Raw genomic sequence first — 20313 nt, 5'->3', positions numbered from 1 at the left:
CCTCTTTCTTCATAACTTTCCCTGTCCTACTTTTCTTTTTATCTTCCATTTTCACCTGTTTTCCACTTATCTTTCATCTTCACTTGTTTTCCTCTCACTGACATTTCTCCTGTCCTTCACGCCTGAATTTCTAATTTTTTCTCTCCCTGATCGCCCCTTTTCTGCCTTCACATTGTCTTTTTCTCTCCTTGCCATCTTTTTTTTTGCCCTTCACTTATCTTCCCTTTTTCTCTGACAATTCGTGGGCCCCGTGTTTTTCCTTGCCCACTCTGTCTCCTTGCATTCAAAACCTCATATCGCCATCATTCTTCCCCCATCTCATCCCGTTTTATATCTCCCTACTATGGCATTATCTCTATTTTCCTCCATTCGGATTCCTCACTTCCTTCTCTACCCCTCACTCTCATCTTTATCTCCCTCCTTGCTGGACTCTACCTGCTTTATGGATTCCTCTGTACACTCTTCTCCCTCGCCTTTTCCATGCTCTACTTCCCTTGCTTGGCTCCTCCCCTTCCTGCCTTGTCCCTTGTTTCCTAGGACCCCTCTGTTTCTGACCCCCCTGTTCTCTCCGTTCCCCTCGTAGGACTGGTTGTTATAGTGGCCCTGCTTTGGTGCTGGTGGGCAGAGACCTCCTAAGGCGATCAGGTACTGGTATGCTGTAACTCTGCTTCTTGTGCTCAGTGGCAATTGTGGAAAGCCTGGCACTGCCCGAACCACTCTGCTTGCTCGCTGCTGTTTGTGTTCTCTCTCTCTTCCTCTGCTTCACTTGAATTCTCTAATGTGTTAGCCTTTCTGTCTCTCCTTTCCCTTCAAGCTCTCTCTTAACCATTATGTCTCGCACTTGTGTACTTGCCTGCTTTCGCTTATACTTGTTTTGTTGCTTCTCATTTATGTATCTCTTTCACTGTTTGTCTTTTCTTTCCTTGTTCTACCTTCTCGTGTTCTCTTGTCCAGTCTGGTGCATTATTTATAACTCTTTGATTAATTTTTGTTTGCTCTACTTTACTCCTTTATTTTACTTTCTTTCTTTTCCTCTCACTTTCTCACTTTGTTTCTATGGTTGTTTCTATTTCTATGTGTCATTCTTTCTTTGCCTCTTTCCTTCCTTCTTTCTTTCTTACATTCTTTCATTTTTCTTATGCTTTCTTGTGATCACCTCTTGTGACTTTTTGTATGTCTTTCTATTGTATTATTTGACCCCTTTGACACTACTCTCTCTATCCTTAGGATGATTTTATTTGTGCCTTCCCTTGCCCTAAGATCTATTTTCAATTCCCCTTTCTCTAGTCTTGTGATGTCCTTTCCTCTTTTACTCCTGGTTCATTGAATCTCCTCTCCCTTCATTCATGAATTCACTTACCTAACGTGTCCATCTGTTTTTTGCTTATCTTTCGTCTCTCAATTTTTGGATCGCAATATCAAATTTTTCCCTTTACACCCAGATCATCATCTACCCTTTCTTTAGTCTTGTATTTGTTTCTCCTCTCCATGCTGTAGATTGCTGCTTGTTTCTTCTCTATGTTTTGCTCTGTTTTTATACCGCCTTTTTTTGCCTTCTTGGGATTTGGAGATCTTTCTATACGGAGTGCTTTGTAGTGTTCATTGTATATAAATCTTTCTCAAATGGTTCTTTTTATCTGTTTCTCCGATCTCTTTTCTTAGCATTTCTATTTCTTGGATACCTTCTTGCTTGTCTTTTTATTAGTTTTACTTCCTTGTGTATTGTCCATTTTGTTTTTATCTCCTCTCTTGTGCATTTCTCTGGTTTCTCCTTTGTTAGTTTGTATGTTTCATTAACTTTCTCTTGCATCTGTTTCTTTGATCTCCCTCTCTTATTGTGTCTTTTCCTTAGCTCTCCACTCTTATCATGTTATTTTCTTCAACAATGGTCTTACTTGCCTGTTTCTTTGTTCTCCTACTTCATTTTCTCTTTAGTGGCTCTCCTTCTCTTATGTCGGATTCTCGGATGTCTTTCTCGCCTGTCTTATTCTTTCTTTTTTAGCGTGTTTCTTGAAACTCCAGTCCGTACAATGTTTATCATGCATTTAGTTTCGTCTTTTCATGTAATTTTCCTTGGATATTGTTCTTTCTTGTCTATTGTGAATCACTTTTTCGCTTGTCTTTTTCTTGAATCTCCTCTCTTATACATTCTTTATCTTGAATCTCTTCCAATGTTATCTGTGTTTGGATCTCTTTCTCCCTAGTCTGTTTATTCGACCGCCTCTCATCTATTTCTTCTTTTCTCCCCTTCTTTATCTTGTCTGTTTCTTGGATTGCAGTCATATAGTTTTTCATTTTGGACATCCTATCTTATCCTAGCTGTTTCTTAGTTTACTTCTCTGCCTCTCTTATTTGTTTTGACCTGGCTTGCATTTTCTATTATCTGCTTCTTGGGACAGCTGCTTGTTTCTATTGCTCAGATCTCATCTTTAGTCTACCTCTTTTCCTTAGGTTTCCTGCTTTATTGTTGTTATTGCTTGTATTTTAATTTCTCTTGTTTTATTTTTTATTTCCTTCTCTTTTATCTTTTTTGCCTTGGTTTCTTGGATCTAATTTCTTATATCGATTGCTCCTTGGATCCCTTCTCTCTTGTCTTGTTCTTTGATGTTGTTTCTTGTTTTGTCTGTTTAGTGGAACCTGTTCCCTTTCTTACCTCTTTTATAATCGCCCTGGTTCCTTGACGTATTCTCTGATCACCTTCTCTCTTCCTTCTCTACTCCTAGATCACCTTCACCTCTGCTCTCTCTGTTTTTGGATCCCCTTCCCCTTTTCCTCACTCTAGCCTTGGACTGTCTTCCCCTCATGCTTCTGTCTATTCTGGACCACCTTCTCTACTCACTACACATGCATCATTTTCCCTTTTTCCACCATTCCTCTTTGGATACCTTTCCATCTCCTGTGCTTGAAATTACTCTTTTCTCTCATTCTCCTTAGATCGTTTTCCCTCTCTCTATTCAATTATTATTCTCACATTATTATTCTTTTATTAATGTGGTCCTTTACGGTTCACTCATTTCCTTGTCTCTTTATCCTCTACTGTGATGAATAAGTGATTTGTTTGGGCAGTTTGGTCTTTCACCAATGAGTACAGTGGCTGGTCGTATTTATGCATAAGTCCGTCAATGGCTCCCCAAAGTTCTCTCTCATCATCCATAAAGTGTGGTCCAACTGATGCCACAACCGTACAGACATTGCCAGATGCACTGCAGTCTCTGGTCTAGATTGCAGCCAGTCAATCTTGCTGCTATTCACAGGTGGTGGGTCATGTCAAAATAGCATCTTCTAAAACACAGGTTCCAGTGAAACTGTACAAATCAGCCCATGGCAGCCGTTGAATTAGTGTATCCTGGTAAAACAAGAGGTCCACAGCGTGCTATACAAATTGCCAGTTTTTCCTCCCCTCACTGCGGTACCCTTTGTTACCAGTTTATGTGTTATCTCTTCACCCAGCACTTGCCCATCCATTCATCATCTTTCCCTACCTTTAAATCTCCAGTCCACTACGTCCATATTTTACAACTTTACATTTGCCAAACTTGTAATCTTATCTAATTTATTTTTTATTCTACTTGTAATTTTAGTTCTTGTTAGAACTTGGGATATCTGTACTTTACTTAGGTCGCACCTTGACTACATTTACCTCTTTTATTGACAATACTATTGGGGAGACTCGGTGAAACCATAGACGCCTTGCCTGAAACAAATGAGTTGTTCTAAATTTTGAATTCTGAAATATAAATGAAACAATTAGACTTGGTGTTTGATTCACCAGGTACTGTAATTAAAGAGTTTCCGATGGTGGATCCACCTTATTCTCTGCTGTCAAAAAAGTAGTAGTTCCCACACTTCACTTATGAATGAGGCGGATGAACTGTAAGTTTGGTGGAACAGGACATCAGCTGATTTGCTGTGGCTTTTCCAATCTCTAAAATAAATAATCCCTTGAGCCTGGAATATCAAGAACCCGCACAGCCACATACCGCCTTAGTTCACTCAATTTTATTGAATGAGGAGCAGTTATTTACATGCTGGTGACCTGATGGCACTAATAAATAATTTTAACCTCGTATACATTGGACTTTCTAAGAAAATCATAGACTGGCTGCAGAGTAAGGAATGGTCCTGAACCTGAGTTGAGGTGATTCAAAACCAGCTCGAAAGTTCTTCCTTGGATCCCAGTGGATTCCAGGACCAAATTCAAATTCATCTGCCAGATTAATAATGGCAACCTTGCAAATTCCATGCATTCCTTTTGGACCCAGCATCCTGATACATACCCAACAGAGCTTGGAATGGATGAACCATCCTAGGGCAGGATGCGAGGGCCCTAGATTTACTAAATTTCAAGCCATGCTGTGTGGAATCTGCAGCACTGTGATGCGTGAATCATAAACATCTTTGCAGCATTATACTTATAAAAGGTTGGCGTGCCAATGATGTTATTTGCCACGGTCATGTAAAACAAATACAATTTTAGCAACTATTGAACCTTGCAACCAAGGCAAAAGTGAGTCAGCCACATCTTGAATGATGACTGTAATAACACTCCCCTACAAATTTCTACCTGCTGAAACCTGCCCAATGGTAAGCCCAGTAAATGCGTAATTTCATGGAATACACTTTATGCAGGGAAATATCATGCAATTCTCCTCTTGCCTGTTGTTGCTAGGATTTCACACAAAGCCTGTCATGCTACTTTAGCAGACCTGGTTTTGTGTGCAATCCTAGGGTGTTTGCACCAGTCTCACCCCAGTATGCTCTTTCCGCATACATCAACAGCAGTTTTGTGATATGTGATACAACACTGTGTAGCATTTTGCAGCTCAAAATATATTTTGCATGGGAAAGTTGAACAATGCAGCCATTTGGGCCAATTTGCACCACGTAGCACTGCTTGGCACAGCACAAGTGCCCATACAAACACATGGTAATCCTGGGCTCCGAGTACAGGGTTCAGACTATGGACAAGAACATAGCTATTCACGTTTTACTAGGAGTCTTAGAATCACATTTTGCAGACTTGACTACAGATAACCCCCAGGAAAGTGGGTTTTATTGAATATTTTCAGACTGTGGTCTTCCTCTCCTGATCGAAGTGGACTTCACCAACCACCTCTGCAAAGTACAGACAGTGGTTTACGTTATAGGGGCTGATGCGGCGGAAAGGAGATAGCTGGTGAGCATTAAAAAGTCTTAATAAATATATGAATAAATAATTAATGATGCTCAGCATTAAAGGAAGGCTGCGGGCATAGAACACTTATTTATTATTGTTGTATTTAAAGGCGATCAAGGTAATACGTTAAAAGAAAAGCACATGCAACACCAGGGCTGGCTTCAGGGTGGTGCAACTGCACCTGGCTCTGCCCTGTGGGGGCTAGGGGGGCACAGTATTTAACTTATGGTTTTAAAAGCACCTGCTGCAGAGTTCCTTGTGTGTTGGACAGTTTTCAAGCAACAATAAAAATGCAAGATAGCTCTGGTGATTAATGTTCCTGCTGGAGGGAGATGGAGTTTTGCATATTGGCAGGTCTGACTCATCATCAAGTAGTGTAGAGGGTTAATATGCCTGCTGCAAAGAATTACCATGCAGATCACAGAACTGTATATTATGTGGATAGCTCAGAGGGTTACTGTGTTTGTCACAGAGATCCTTTTGTTACTTATAGTTCAATCCTAATATAGCACAGTGAGCTGTCCTCCTAGAGCTGCATGCAGATTGCTTGGTATATGTTAAAACGTTTTGTTTTCCTCCACGCTGTCAGTATCCTAATGATGCTAAAAAGGGTTAGTATGAGTAGAAATACATTCTTATTAGCAGAGGCAACCACAACCACTGTGGTATGTTTTAAATCCTGAATTTGTTCTTCTCCAGACCAAACACCCTTAAAACTAGTATGGATGCCATGTGATTACTACACCTAGTAATCCACATTGTCTTATGTAACATTTTCTATAGACTGAATTACACATGTGTGATGTATTGTCTCTGCATAATGTGTGTGTGATGTAAAATGCTCTGACATGCTACACTGGTATGAGTAGCGCTTTAAAACAAATGAAATGCTTGTAGGATATCATACTTCTTTGGTGCTGCAGGGATCACAGAAGGTTACCAAGCTAAACATAGTGCTACTCTTTCAATTGTTTCCCCCATATCTACTCTCTTTACCCCATAAAAGAATTGATTGTAGTTTAATATAAAAAAGGAACCAAGACAAAAAGGACCGTTACTCCTTAGCACTCCAATAATGCATATGTATATATAGTATTTTGCATCACTTGTTATGTTTGCATGCTTTACAACTGTGTGGTCCCCTTTCCTTCCCGTTCCAGCCTAACATTTCAACATAAAACATTGAGGTGTAGAACATAATAAAAGGTTTTTGTCGTATAGTTATTCTAAGAAAACATCATTTCTCTTCCAGAATATGAAATAATCATTTTTTATAATGCCTTGATTCCTTTTCATCCTTGATTTCACAATACCATTTGATTTCTGTAATTTTAGAGTACAGCTAACATGTTTTGCCTCTCATAGCACACAACCTTGGGGTATTCTCAAGGCTTAAAGTGAAACTAATCATATTACAAAATCAAGCATGAAAAGGTCTCTAGGAAAAATAAAAAAGGATTTTTCATATTCTGGACAGGAAGGATATCTTTCTTTAAATAACTATGTGACTAAAGCCTATTGTTATGTTCTACACCCTTATCTTTTATGATAAAAACACCTGGAGTAATATGGGATGGCATATTTTTCACACCTAATTGCCAAATTAGGATACTTCAATCTTTTCAGCACTAAATTAAAATGTGAAAATTGGATGGAAAAGCCATTGAGAATATTCATGAATGCTAACAAAGTTGTAAACATAATTTTTTATAATATTCCATTTGCAAATGTAGGTACAACATTTATCTGCATGAACTTATAAAGCTATACTGCACTGCGCTCCAGCATATTCTGTCGGGCCATATGTGTTTCCCGCTGTAATCTTGACAACCATGCAACCCCACTGATGGTTCTCTCATTTTGACTGCGACACATCACAGCTGGGCTCAGATATAAAGGAGATACTCAAAGTGCACCCTTCTTTTTGGTGGAGGGGGGTACTCTCCCTTCTACGCAGTCTATGAAACTGACAGTGGCAGTGTTGCAAGATTTTAGACAGGGGTCTTTTGACATGTCCCTGTACATGGGTCAATTCTGTTTAACCCCCCTTTAGTCAAGTCCCTTGTCTTTCTGGTGTCTGGAAAATGCATGGAAGTTCATTGCATGTATGTGTGTAGGTTTGATTTTAAATGTGTACCTAGACAGGTGAGTGGTGGAGTCCTTTGAATTCCCCATCTGTATGCTTTACTAGCCAGTTGTTCACTTTGTGCTACGTTGCTAATGTTCATCTTTGGCTTTGGAACCTGTACGTACACATCTCATATCCACTTCTCTGAAACCAGTTGTCTTGGATGGGCAGGTAGAGAGACACAGCCAGGGCCACAGCTCTCAACTTTCCTTTTTGTGACTGTCACCCCCCTTGTGAAAAGGCCCTCTAGTCTAGAACCATTACACATGCACCAGAGTCAGTCTAAAGAGGACGTACAAGAACACAGAGGTGCTATGTTCCTTGTTTCCAAGCTATCCGGGAACCATCACCACCATCTGTTTTGAAGAGATTCTCCATTCTGTTCTATTCTATGATTCTTGTAGAGCGCATGGCTACCCGTAGGCCTCTCAGCGCTAGGAACAGTCATCATAGTCGCCAGACGCTGCAGCAGGGAACGTCAGTACCTGAAGAGCCAGGTTTCCATGGCTTTGCAAAAGGAAAGCTTGTTAGTCTGCTGACATATTTCAATAGGAAGGGCATTCCAGAGTCTAGGAGCAAGATGGGAGAATGAACATCCACCCCAATGAGATCTAAGGATCTAAGCAACCTCCCAGGGGTATAAGGAGTGGCTAATGTCTTCAACAAGATGGGACCTTTATAATTAAGTGACCTGTACATAATACAGAGAGCCTCAAACTGTATTCGCCATTCCACTGGGAGTCAATGCAGCTCTTTCAAGGCAGTGTTTGCTGATTGTGGCCTTGGTAGATTCATCAGAAGCCAGTCAGCTGCATTCTGAATGACCTGCAACTTCTTGATCACGTATCACCTTCACAATGGAGAAGAATGAGCCGCATCATACCCAACCCTCTCCATACCCACAGGGTCCCTTAACACGGCTCTGTGGCCATCACTGGAAGTCTTAAGGATACTTGGTATTGATTTCTGGCTTAGGATCCCATTACAATGGCTGGATGTGATTGTCCTGATTCTGTAGTCATTGGGATTATCTTTCTAGCACAAATGATACTACCAGTAAACTCCTGTCAGAACAGCCTTGTTAAGACCAGATGCCAATCGTCAACCGGCCATGCGACGTCTTGGCACCCATTATATTTCCCCCAACCTGGGGTGTCCCAAATACCCGAACATTATTACCACAATCGGTGACTTTTGGGATACAGGCCAGCTACATCCTGATCACTTAGGAGGACCATTAAGTGTGAAGTTAGACCCTAGCCATTGTCTGTCTCCACAGTGGGGCGAATCCTGAACTATTGAACTCCAGTGAAGGACTAGTATCACCAACTGCGCACTGCAGAAATCACCTCAAAAAGGCCTATGGAAGCACCTATAAAAAATATATTCAGGGTGGGCACTTGCCCAATAAACCTAGCAGTTATTGCAGGGGTGGAGCTTAGTAAATATTATTGGGGGCATGTATGCCTAGGATTTCTCAATGAGCCACACTGCGCCATTTACAGGCCGCATCCTGGTTGGCTATAGACAATTGGGAGACAGTCAGAAAGTTGACCTAGGAATGCATTCCACCCATTGCTTACCATTGGCTTTGTGGTTTGTAACTCACATTTTCTGGCTTTCTATTTGCTGGCTTTATTTACTTTAGACTGTCCAGCTCAAATTCGTCCCTCCCATTGCCAATACCTTGTTTACTGTATTCTTCCATGAACTTACTTTTTGTAAACAGGCCTTTAACTCTTGTTCTGATCTTGTCACATTTGCTGTGCGTTTAAAGACAGAGATCAAATGTGAGACTGCATCTACCAGGGAGCTTGGTGTTTATTTTTCTTTCCTAACTTCAAAGTAAGAGGATTTATGTGACATTTCCGCATATTATCGTTTGTGCACTGTATAGTTTTATCAGTAAAACTGTATGTGAGTACAAATGTCATTTTAATTGAAGATGTGTTGTCTGTAATGGCAGTAGGCTACCATACCAAGCATACTCTGCGTTGCCCCACTCCACTGTACTCTGCACCACTCCACACTACACCATTCCACTCCACACTGCATCACTGCACTCTTCTCTGCACTACTCCACTCTTTACCTCTCTACTCTACACTGCTCCACTCAAACTCCATGCCAATGCACTCAACCCCACACTACTCTGCTATACACCACTGCACTCTTCGCCACTACACTCTACACTACTCTGCGCCACTCAGTGCCACTGCACTCTACGCCAATGCACTTTACTCTGTACCACTCCACTGTGCGCCAGTGCACTCTATTTTTAATCAAAAACGGGGGGACACTGTTCCGAGGAGGGGTGCAAAGTGTCACCTACTCCCTGAGAAGGAAAAGAGAGAGTGGAAGGAAGAAGACAGGGAGGGGGTCCTAGGCCTAGAACCCACTAGTAAGAGGGAAGAACAGGTTTTGCCTCTTGTTGCCCTCGCACACCCCGAAGGATGTCATGCTTCATCATCGGGCGTTTTGCTCCTCGTCGGGCCGGCTCTGCAATGCCCTACGGGTCTCCCGAAGGGTCACTTTAGCGGAGATCTTTTAAGCACTGCCGTCTGATGCGTGCGGGTATGTGGGTGAGTCCTATGTGGAGGGTGAGTCAATGCGTGCAAGGTTTAAAACTGACAAAGGGTTACCAAAAGGGGTGTGTTTTAATGTGACGATACCCTTGTCAGAATAAAAAACCCGTAGGTTATATGTTACCCCAATAGGTGCAATGTGCCCAGGTAACTAAAAGGCCAACATGTTTCGTGCCTGGGTGGTCACAAGAATCCGTGGTGCTTCACCAGGCCCAGAAAACCAAAAGGTGCATGGTAAAAATCAGAGCAATTAGGCATATATTGCACAACCAGGCCGCCCATCTGATGGGTTAGCGCAGTATCACAGAAAGAAAGTGGTGTCTCTAACTCGCCGAAGGATAGTGCGTGGCGAGGAAGAGGACCTTTACCTAATATCAAGGGGAGAAATACTCCAAGGGCTAATGGCGAAGGATGCCCGCACCTTACTGGGCAAGAAAAGAGAAACAACATAATCGAGAATAGAGTAAGAAAAAGATAAGCCCTAAGCCCGATGTCCAGCGACTTAGTGTGGCAGATTCCCAGATCCATGCATCCGGTCTCTACTTACAATTTAGCTCGGGTGCCGGCTCATAAGCACATACCCTGTCCATATGCCTGCCCGAATATAAAGTGACCATAGTGGAGCCAGCCCAGTTATAGTAGCGTTAATTGAGGCTTGGGCGGTCCCTTCTTCCGGGATGCCGAGTCACGCAGTGAAGTGGTGCGCACGTGCGTGCAAATAGGGTGTTCCTTTCTCTCCTCATTATGTAATGCACGCCTTTATCTCCTGGCGTCTCATCATCTTGTCAGATCGCTAACATTGCCAGCTCGTTGCACTCTCGCACGCAGGTCATCAGGAGCAGTTTGCTCCTCCAAACACATACATTCCTCACGCTATTGGCGTTCCGATCCCCTTGACAAGGGCTGATATCTCTAGCCATTTGCACGCTTACGCGCAGGTCCTTCGGAATAGTCTGCTCCTCTTAGCACATGTGCACTGCTGAGGGACTTCATTTTACTTGCACGCATCCCGGAAGAAGGGACCGCCCAAGCCTCAATTAACGCTACTATGACTGGGCTGCCTCCACCCTGGACACTTTATATTCAGGCAGGCGTATGGACAGGGTAGGTGCTTACGAGCTGGCACCCAAGCTAAATTGTAAGTAGAGACCGGATGCATGGACCTGGGAATCTGCCACAGTAAGTCGCTGGACAACGGGCTTGGGGCTTATCTGTTTCTTACTCTGTGCCCGATTGTGTTGTTTCTCTTATCTAGCCCAGTAAGGTGCGGGCATCCTGCGCCATTAGCCCTTGGAGTATTTCTCCCCTTGATATTAGGTAAGGGTCCTCTTCCTCGCCACGCACTATCCTTCGGCGAGTTAGAGACACCACTTTCTTTCTGTGATACTGCGCTGACCCATCAGACGGGCAGCCTAGTTGTGCGATATATGCCCAATTGCTCTGATTTTTAACATGCACCACGCGCCAGTTCCTCACTACGCGCTTACTAAACCTTATGCTCCCATGTGCTAGACACCCAGCATGAACTGTGCGTAAGTGGCCCCACACGTTGGGTTTCCATTATTATGGTGCTTTGCCCGACGTGGGTTACTCCTAGGGTGCCGGCGGGGCCGCACTTGGGATCGCCAGCTTTCTGGCGCTCACCTGGAGCAGGCCTGCTTCGCAGGCCTGGGTAGTCAAAGCATTGGGTACTTGCCACATGGTTCTACTACTCAGTCAGTCTCCTGCTTTTTATGCGCGATGTGCGCTCCCTTGATGTACATCTCTGAGGCACACAATGATGCCTCTTATATCTGTCTGATGTATGTCCTTTCTGTTGTTTGCTTTTTTTTTCTCTCCTAGGTTGCCGTCAGGAGCGTTTTTCAACTATTATGTTGTAACCTTACTGTAGGTTACACAGTTGAGGCCCGCCCTGATTTCATAGAGGGTTCTTATCCCTTTTAATCACTACTCACGTGCACTGAACACCTCCTTTTGTTTTTCTGGTCCTGGTGAAGCGCCACGGATCCCTGTGACTACCCAGGCGCAAAACATATTGGCCTTTTAGTTACCTGGGCACATTGCACCTATTGGGGTAACATATACCCTACGGGTTTTTTATTCTGAGAAGGGTACCGTCACATTAAAACACACCCCGTTTGGTAACCCTTAGTCAGTTTTAAACCTTGCACAGACTGACTCACCCTCCACATAGGACTCACCCCACATACACGCACGCATCAGACTGCAGTTCTTAAAAGATCTCCGCTAAAGTGACCCTTCGGGGGACCCGTAGGGCATTGCAGCTTAGGCCCGACGAGGAGCAAAACACCTGATGATGAAGCATGACATCCTTCAGGGTGTGTGAGGGCAACAAGAGGCAAGACCTGTTCTTCCCTCTTACTAGTGGGTTCTAGGCCTAGGACACCCTCCATGTCTCCTTCCTTCCACTCTCTCTGTCCCTTCTCAGTGAGTGGGTGACACTTTGCACCCCTCCTCCGGAACAGTGTCCCCCCATTTTTGATTCAACGTTAGTTCTAGGAGCACGGGAACTGGACCATAACCCGCTCCTGGTCCCCCCTCTCTCTTTTGATATACCAGTTTACTCTTTGCCAATCCCCTCTATGTCACTCTAATTTTCTCTGCAATACTGCACTCTATTCTGAAACAATCTACTCTACACCACTGCACTCAGCACCACTGCCTCAGTACCACTCCAATTTACACTGCAGCACTCTACGCCACTATACTCTATGCCACTGCACTCTACGCCACTCTATTCTACTCTGCGCCACTGCACTCTGCGCCACTGTCTCGCCTTGTGTCCCCACTTGTGACCGCACCATTGACCAAATCGTCTCTGTTTTAAACTTGGGTGGCTATCAGCAGAAAGAGCAGTCCGGTCTCTCCCTTACCAGCCTGCTTTTTACTTTAAAAAGCCAAAAGGGAGCAATCATGGTCATGTTCTTTAGCCCACCACGCTACCGCTTCATAGAAGGGGAGGAGGAGAACCGAGGAGTACCGAGGAGAGCGGAGTAACGGTGGTCTATGTTGAGGGCAGCTGTATGTGTTGTGCTGCTTTCATGTTGGTGGTGAGTTTGCCGTGTATGAGTACTCTTGCGTTACTTGCCTGAAATGTACTGGAACCAATACTTAATTCCATGAAGATTGCAAACTGGTGTGCCAACTAGAATGCTTGTGGCAGCCCTGTATTGTTTCCCCCGCCTGCTGCTGGCACTGGGCACAGCGATAAATCCGCCTCTAGAAAATACATACTAGCTACCAGGGGGGGGGGTCACTTGGAAAGGTGGTGACTACAAGGGTGGTTAATGGAGGGCGGTAGACCCTTAGAAGCGCTAGCATTGGTAAACTAACAGGGTGGCAGCCCCAGTAAGGCGGTAGCCGGTCGTAAGGATGGAGATATCAAGCCAAAGACACAAGGATTCAAGCGCCCGGTTGGCTCACTTGGCCGCTGTTTGGCAAAATTACAGAGTCCTAGAGTTACTACTACTTGTTGTACTCTGAAGTCGACTGCTAAATGACCAATAAATTGAGGAGCGCAATGACAGCCAGGAAGAAATGTACAAATGGAAAACAGATGGTACAGAGATACTCCCTGAGAGTGTACATCAAACTGCTGATGACCCTACCAAAGGGGAAGAAGATCCTCCAGAGAGTGTCAACAATAATGTCCCAGCAAATGATCCCTATTTAACTGTCCCCTGATCAGCAGGTGTCTACAGTCGAACCCCTGGCAGGTTCCATACCTGCTCCTAAGAAAATTATTAACTTCTTTCAGAGGATTAACCATGAAGCGGCCTCTCAGAGTCATGCTGGTTCGAGCAGCGAAACCCACCACAGTAGACCAGTTGACAGAGTTAATGGGCGCATGTTGATGGTGTGCGAGTTGTATGACAAAGTTAAAAATACAGTTGGAAATACAGACAGAGATCGGGATAATGTAGAATCGGATGAACAAGCTGAGTTATTGAAAATGTATAGGCGACCAGCCGACCAAGAGGTGGAACAAGCAGAGCCACCTGACCGTTATGCCTAGGCCCCAGAGAAGCCCATAATTGTAAACGAGGCTCTAAATGGTTGCATAGCCAAGAACTCCATGCTCATAACTGAATTGCACAAAGTCATCAGAGACATACTTACGGGTGCTAGCTCTCCAATCGCGCTTAACTATACCCTCCCAGATATACCAGACATGCCCCTTGGTACTGTCCACTTCGAGAAGATGGCCAAAGTGAGGTCTGATAACTCAGTTGGAGAACGAGACATGAGGAACATGACGAGCCAGGCAAGCACCCCTCAGAGAGAAGAATAACTACTAATGAGGGGCTAGACCAAAATGACTTGTTTTGTTATGTCCATACTGGCTCTCACCTCTATGATGGACAATGACCCCAGGCCAGGGAGGTGGCAAGAATTTATCACCTCTGAAGCCTTAAATGCAGTACAAAGAGTTTTGACATCTATACTCCTAATAATAGAGAAATCAGTGGGAGGGTTAGAGCATATAGCCTCTCGGCTGACCTCGATACTGCAAACTTTAATATTGCCAGAGCAAAACATCGACGTAGCCTCTCAGGTGTCAAAATGTCTAACTACACCAAAACACTTGAATCTAGTGGCACCTGTGGTGTTAAAGCTCAACCAGTTAGGAAGTCTGATCAACCCAAAGCCAAACATGACGCAACTATCGTCTGTAGTAGCCAAACCTGTGGCAAACGTCCAAAGGGAAACAGTAAGAAGGGTTAAGGAGAAACTATGTGCTGGCTAGGGTTTGTAACAGTAGAGGCAAAGGGTGAATCTAATCATAACAGGGAGACCAAGATGTACCAGGGAGATCCGGTTAATAGAGATGGTAGCCAGGGAAGCAGTAAAAATAGAAGAAAAGGGGGAAAAAAGCAAAAAGAAAATAAACCATCCCGAATACTCATTAAAGCGTTTTTCTCTAATTTTCATATGGGTAAAGTGGAGCCCGAACTCAAAAGCAAAACAAGACTTGAAGCTATAGGGGGCAGAGGCAATCAGGAATGAGTACCTAATTACCCTATCTTGTAACCGATGGTGCAGCAGAATGTAGGAAGCAAAGTAAATATAGTACAAGGAGGTGAAGTGGGGAAAGATTAATGCAGGGAACCCCAAAAAAATAATACCTAGGAAAAAGCAACAGAAAAAGAAACCCCTCCTTCGAAGGCAACAAAACAAGATAATTATAATGGAAGAGAGGAAAGTAGCATGTTATTGGCCACTGAAGATGTTGAAGCTACAAAGGCAGACTACACTGCCACTAGGCACCCAAATACAACTGGGTTGCCACAAAGATTAAACCCATTAGCCTCCCCCTTTGTGACAGGGAATGAAGCAGATCACGAAATTGCAACCAATGACTCCTGCTTGAGAAAAGTGCTCATAATTGATCTAGTATAACGATCTGCGATTAGGAATTTATTGATGTCTTTCCCGGTGTGGACCTTAGCAGCCCACTGAGTGGATCTAGGCTATTAGCTCCCTTTTACGCAATCCCTGTGCTAAGGGTAGTAACGTCTAAGGACAGAAACAGAGTTACGCTAACCAGTCAACTAGTAATGCCTGGGTTGAATAATGTCCAAATAAAGAAAGTGTAGTTTGCAGCACTAAGCATAAGTAAACTAGCCCCAACCCATCAGGAGGAGTTCCATGTAATGGGGGTAGATGTTCTCCTGTGGCATCAGCATCTTATTAAGAGCAAAAACCCACTATGGAATAAATGGCCACTAAGGGAGGCTACTGGGTTGTCAGTTTCAAGTGAGCATTGTCCTCAGCAGAGCATTACGAGAATAGCTGTCTGGATACTAAAGACGCTAGCTTGGAAAATCTTTGCATTACTGCCAGCAACCATTCAAAGAGAATCACATTTTCAAGCATTGGATACACAAGGATGTCATGATTGGTCATGGCTAGTCGTAGCTTTGGCAAGTGTCAGCAGAAGCACAGTGAAGGAGCAGTATGACTGATTAATGAGGAGTAAACTGCGAACAGATAACGTCAAGGTTTTTTTGGCATCCCTGAGGATAAAGAGATGAACTGTGTCAATGAGGGGCGCCTACACAGTCTATCTTATAACATCACTTGGATAGTCGGTAAATTGGAGGATGGGGATTGGATAAAATGTGTTAATAATTATGCCCCATACTGCTTCCAGGTAACCTGGGCTCCGTCTGAAAGTAATGTAAGTAGGTTTATGGAACTCAATATACCTGAAAAATGTTCAGCAAAGGGGGGCCCAGCTGGGGGTCTATCAGTTTGGGTATCCTGTAAGTTAATTTTTAAGATGAAGCAACTGGGTGAGGCAAACCTTTCCTCTAAAGTGCTGCGTGTGAGGCTTACAAATGTAAATCAGGAAGTTAGTGTGGTTGACATTTTGAATGTAAATATTCCCCCTTGGTGGGCACCTGAGGTTCAAGCAATTTGGGGAAATGTTGTCGTCTACACTGATCACATTAGAGATGAGTATGACAGTAGTAGTAAAAAGAAAAAGAGGTTAAGGGTATAGGTGTTTGATATTAATCTGTGGGGACTTTATTACGCAACCCTCAGATGCTATTGTCAACGAAGAGGTACTGGCAGAAGATTATTGCCTAGGTATTCCCAACCCATTCATGAGCCTTACTAAAACATCTAAGAAAGATAAGAGTTTCTCATCATTCTTAACAAGCCAACAGCTACAGCTCACTAATGGTTGCTTTCCTACTGACTGTCCAGCAAAAATGACTTATGATAATGGTAGAAGGGAATCATTAATAGATTATGTCATGGTCAACTTAGAATGCTGATAGCATGTGCTTTACAAATACAGTAGTTCCACCAAGCTCATCCGGATACCACTGGATATTGAGGTTATTGTGCCTTCCAGCGCAGCCGCCCCCACATTGTATGCACCATCGCAGTGCAGTCTTTTGCTTCACCATTGGATCAAGTCAGCATTGATCCACACTAAGGTCATCGTACCTCCGCCTAACGCGGCTGGCTCCAAATTGGACACGTGAACGCGGTCCACTTAACTTCTCCTCTCTCTTTCTAGCTCACATGCGTCATCTCCCATGTGATACCATGCTCTGCTCAGCCAATTGGCATACAATTTCTCATCACCCTGGCATGCCTTAAATGCCCTAATTGCCGCATTATTACAAGACCGCTTGCCTTGTGCATTCCAGCACTGTAAATTGTTCTGTCAGGCATGTAACTTTCCATCCTGATGATGATCCCAGTATTGATTTTATGGGATCGAAACATCGTCGACCTTATGCACACCGTAAACGCCAATCAAATGATTATTTAAATGTAACGGTGTTGGTACCTAATTGAGCTTGTTTTATTTTGTATATAACTTACAAGCCCTATTGTCCTGCCTGAGTTTAATGTGGTTTGTGTTATATGTTTTGCGTCTCGTATGCTGTGCTTTTCATTGGTGGTAGATATTGGTCTTGAGTGTGTTTTGGCTAGTGCCAACTTGGCAGACTGCTGGCCCTTTCTGTGGTGTCCCGAATTTAAAATGGCAAACAGTGTATGTCTTGTATGGATACTTACAGCCAAATGACCAAATATTTTGATCCACGTGTGCGGTTTTGCTTAAAATGTGATCCATCCTTTCTTGTGGTTTATTTTAGGCGCATCCATTTGGGCACGGAAATTGCACCTGAACTGCATGTGGGATGGCCCTAGTCTCTTCCACAACATTTCTCCATACTTTAAAGTTTCATCCCGTCCCATCTATCTAAATGTGATCCCGGCTCTCTCCTAGTCCTAACTGGGACTCCGTCCTTTGACTTCAACTGACTCAGAGTCAGCTATCTATAGAAGAAGAGTTTTTCTTTGGAGTGGCTTCTCTCTGCAGGAAGGAATTCTGTTATCTTCACTTCTGCCCCTCCTCTTTCCCTTCTCCCTCACACCAAACGGTGTACAATGGCCACTCCCAGTGGAAGGGCTAAGAAGGTGAACACTTCCACTGATGAATTTCTGGTTTTGCTAGCTGTCTTAGACACTAGACGGCATATAATTTAATTTTGTGGCTAAGCGTACCCATACCGGTAAACTCTGCTCTGTCGGCTGAGTTTTTTTTGTCAAGCTCCGCACTCCAAGCCGAGCACGGAGGGGCAAAACTTCTCAAACCCCACCCGCGGAGTGGAGTTTACTGCCCACCCCAAATCATGATACTATCGTAGTAAGTACTAGATTGAAAAGCAGGTGGCAGCCCAATGCAAGTAGATGTAATAGGGGTGGAGTGCGGGCCTGAGATCCTTCTAGTTAACAACAGGAGAAGCATAAGATGGGATAAAAAAAATATCTAAATGTGATCCCGTCATTTGAACCTATTATGGCAAAATATGGTGCTACCATCTTAAACTCTCCAATTCACAGTAAACCCGATATTTTCTCCACATTTGTCTCCATGGTCAAAGAATTGGAATTGTGATCAAAACTGATAGACCCCAAAAGGTCAAAGCCACCAGAAGTAACTATTGCAGTTGGTATGATACTGATTATCATTATATGGAGGGTAAAGTCTCACAAGACTTAGTACAGCACCACCTCAGTATACAGTGCAAACTGCTCTTCTGAACCTGTAGAAGAGAGTATACATCCATGTTAAAACAAAGAAGTTGGCAGGACAGAATGAATTATGGGCAGAGCTCTGGGAGAGTACTTATACAAAAAATACCAAAGGGTTTTGGGAAGTGGTCACCCATGAGAGAGAGTCAGTAAATAAGCAAGAGTGCCGTATGGGTAAAACATTTTGGGAACCTATACAAGCATGGCATTAATGGTGCATGTAGTTTTCAGTTGCCCAGCTAGGCTCATTCTGTAATGACTGGTCTAATACCAGAGGTAGAAAGGGCACTGGCCAGCATGAAAAACACATGGAGCACCAGGTCCAAATTTAGGGCCTATTGATTCCTACCAGGTAAATCCACAGGATAGTGTTTTTACAAAAGTGTTCAATTCTTCGCTAGCCAGTAATAGCCTCTCAGCCTTCTTAGCGCTCAGCTATGTTAGTACCCTTATAAACAAGCATTTACAATGCAATGGTCTCGGCATTGTTAAAGTTAGAGCTATTGGCATTGCTCATGACATTATTTTTATTTATGTTTTTGTTTTTAAAACATTTAAAGAAACGGCATTGTCATGAGCAATGCCAATAGCTCTAACTTTAACAATGCCGAGACCGTTGCATTGTAAATGCTTGTTTTGAGGCATGTGACTCGTTTAGCTCCTTGTCCTTCCGCTGGGGAAGAAAACTCCTTTTCAGATCCGGAAACATCAGCATTACTGCGAAGCTGGTAAACAATCAGGGTGATAGCTCAGTGGGTTAAGCACATGTAGAGAGCATATACGCGCACCTCTGAAATCACCAGTTTGAATTTCCTACGGGAAGAACTCTGCCTTTCAAGATTCCGAGATTCTGGGCAAAATGATTAATAGACCCCCTTCAAGCGTGACGTGTTCTCGATAAGAGTTTAAACACTTCTCTGTGCCATGATAGCACTTGACACTGTGTGCAATTGGCGTTATTTAATCCTATAATTGACAAACAAATGTTGCATACAAAAAACACTCTCACGGGCCTCACAGAATGCTAATGAGCGTCCGTCCTTGCTGTCGCGAGACACTCCATGGGAACGGCGCAGCTTGTCTCCGGTAGTGGGACGCCAGCGTGAGGTTCACAGCCGACCTCGGGCAAACTCTGCCGCCCCCTACTTGAGTCAAGACGAACCTTCGGTTCATCCTTAAGGCGAGATTTTGAGGGTAAATCTTTTCAAGCACTTGCGGGAAAAAATCGCTACACGCAGAAGGAGATTGTGCGGAACATTGCACGGACTTTAGGAAAATCTAGCAAACTCTGAGCAAGGACTTCCAGAAATATGTTGGTCTCTGAACAAATTACATGGGGAATGTATTGCAGTGTTTGGGTGGGCAACGATGATGTCCTCCAAGCAGAGTTTCTGAGAATATTCTGGTAAAACTCGACTGAGCCCATGAAGGGTCCAAGGTGGAAACGCAACTGGAGAGATTTCTCAAATGAGAGACCTATTGCATTTGCACCCACACACAGAGCCACACACCCAAATCCACCCCCACACACAGAGTCACCCACACAGAGCCACTCACATAGAGCAACCCACACACAAATAGAGCCACCCATAGAGCCACCTACACACACAGTTACCCACACACAGACAACGGAACTGTTGCACGGAATAGGACAATAAGTTACCCCTCTGCGATCCGAAGTTATAATAAATAATTATTATTACCCATGTGTAAAGTGCAAACGTATCACCCCTAAGGGTATCCAGGCGCTGTCCGGGGAGATTAATTGACCTATTGCCCAGAGTCCAATGATGCTGAGCTGAGCTGCTGCCAGCACCGGGATCGAACAGTGAGCCCCAACTCC

At 43.8% G+C, this 20313-nt stretch overlaps 1 protein-coding gene across 3 annotated transcripts in view; it reads left to right on the top strand.

Annotated features, from left to right (window-relative positions):
* The window catches only part of CCDC136 (coiled-coil domain containing 136), a 247716-nt gene that overhangs the window by 213178 nt on the left and 14225 nt on the right, over positions 1-20313 (top strand). The window contains exon 9 of one of the 3 annotated variants that reach the window (XM_085653715.1): positions 538-645. The exons of 1 other annotated variant lie outside the window; for it this stretch is intronic. In XM_085653715.1, coding sequence (XP_085509841.1) covers positions 538-636 — 99 coding nt within the window. In that variant the 3' untranslated portion in view covers positions 637-645. The remainder of the gene's footprint in view (positions 1-537; positions 646-20313) is intronic. One more of the 3 variants, XM_085653714.1, reaches the window with a different exon arrangement.

The sequence above is a fragment of the Triturus cristatus genome, chromosome 4_1, assembly GCF_964204655.1.
Source record: "Triturus cristatus chromosome 4_1, aTriCri1.1, whole genome shotgun sequence".
Classification (NCBI taxonomy): Eukaryota; Metazoa; Chordata; class Amphibia; order Caudata; family Salamandridae; genus Triturus; species Triturus cristatus.
Note: the sequence above shows the minus strand (reverse complement) of the source record. Positions and strands in the feature narration are given on the sequence as shown.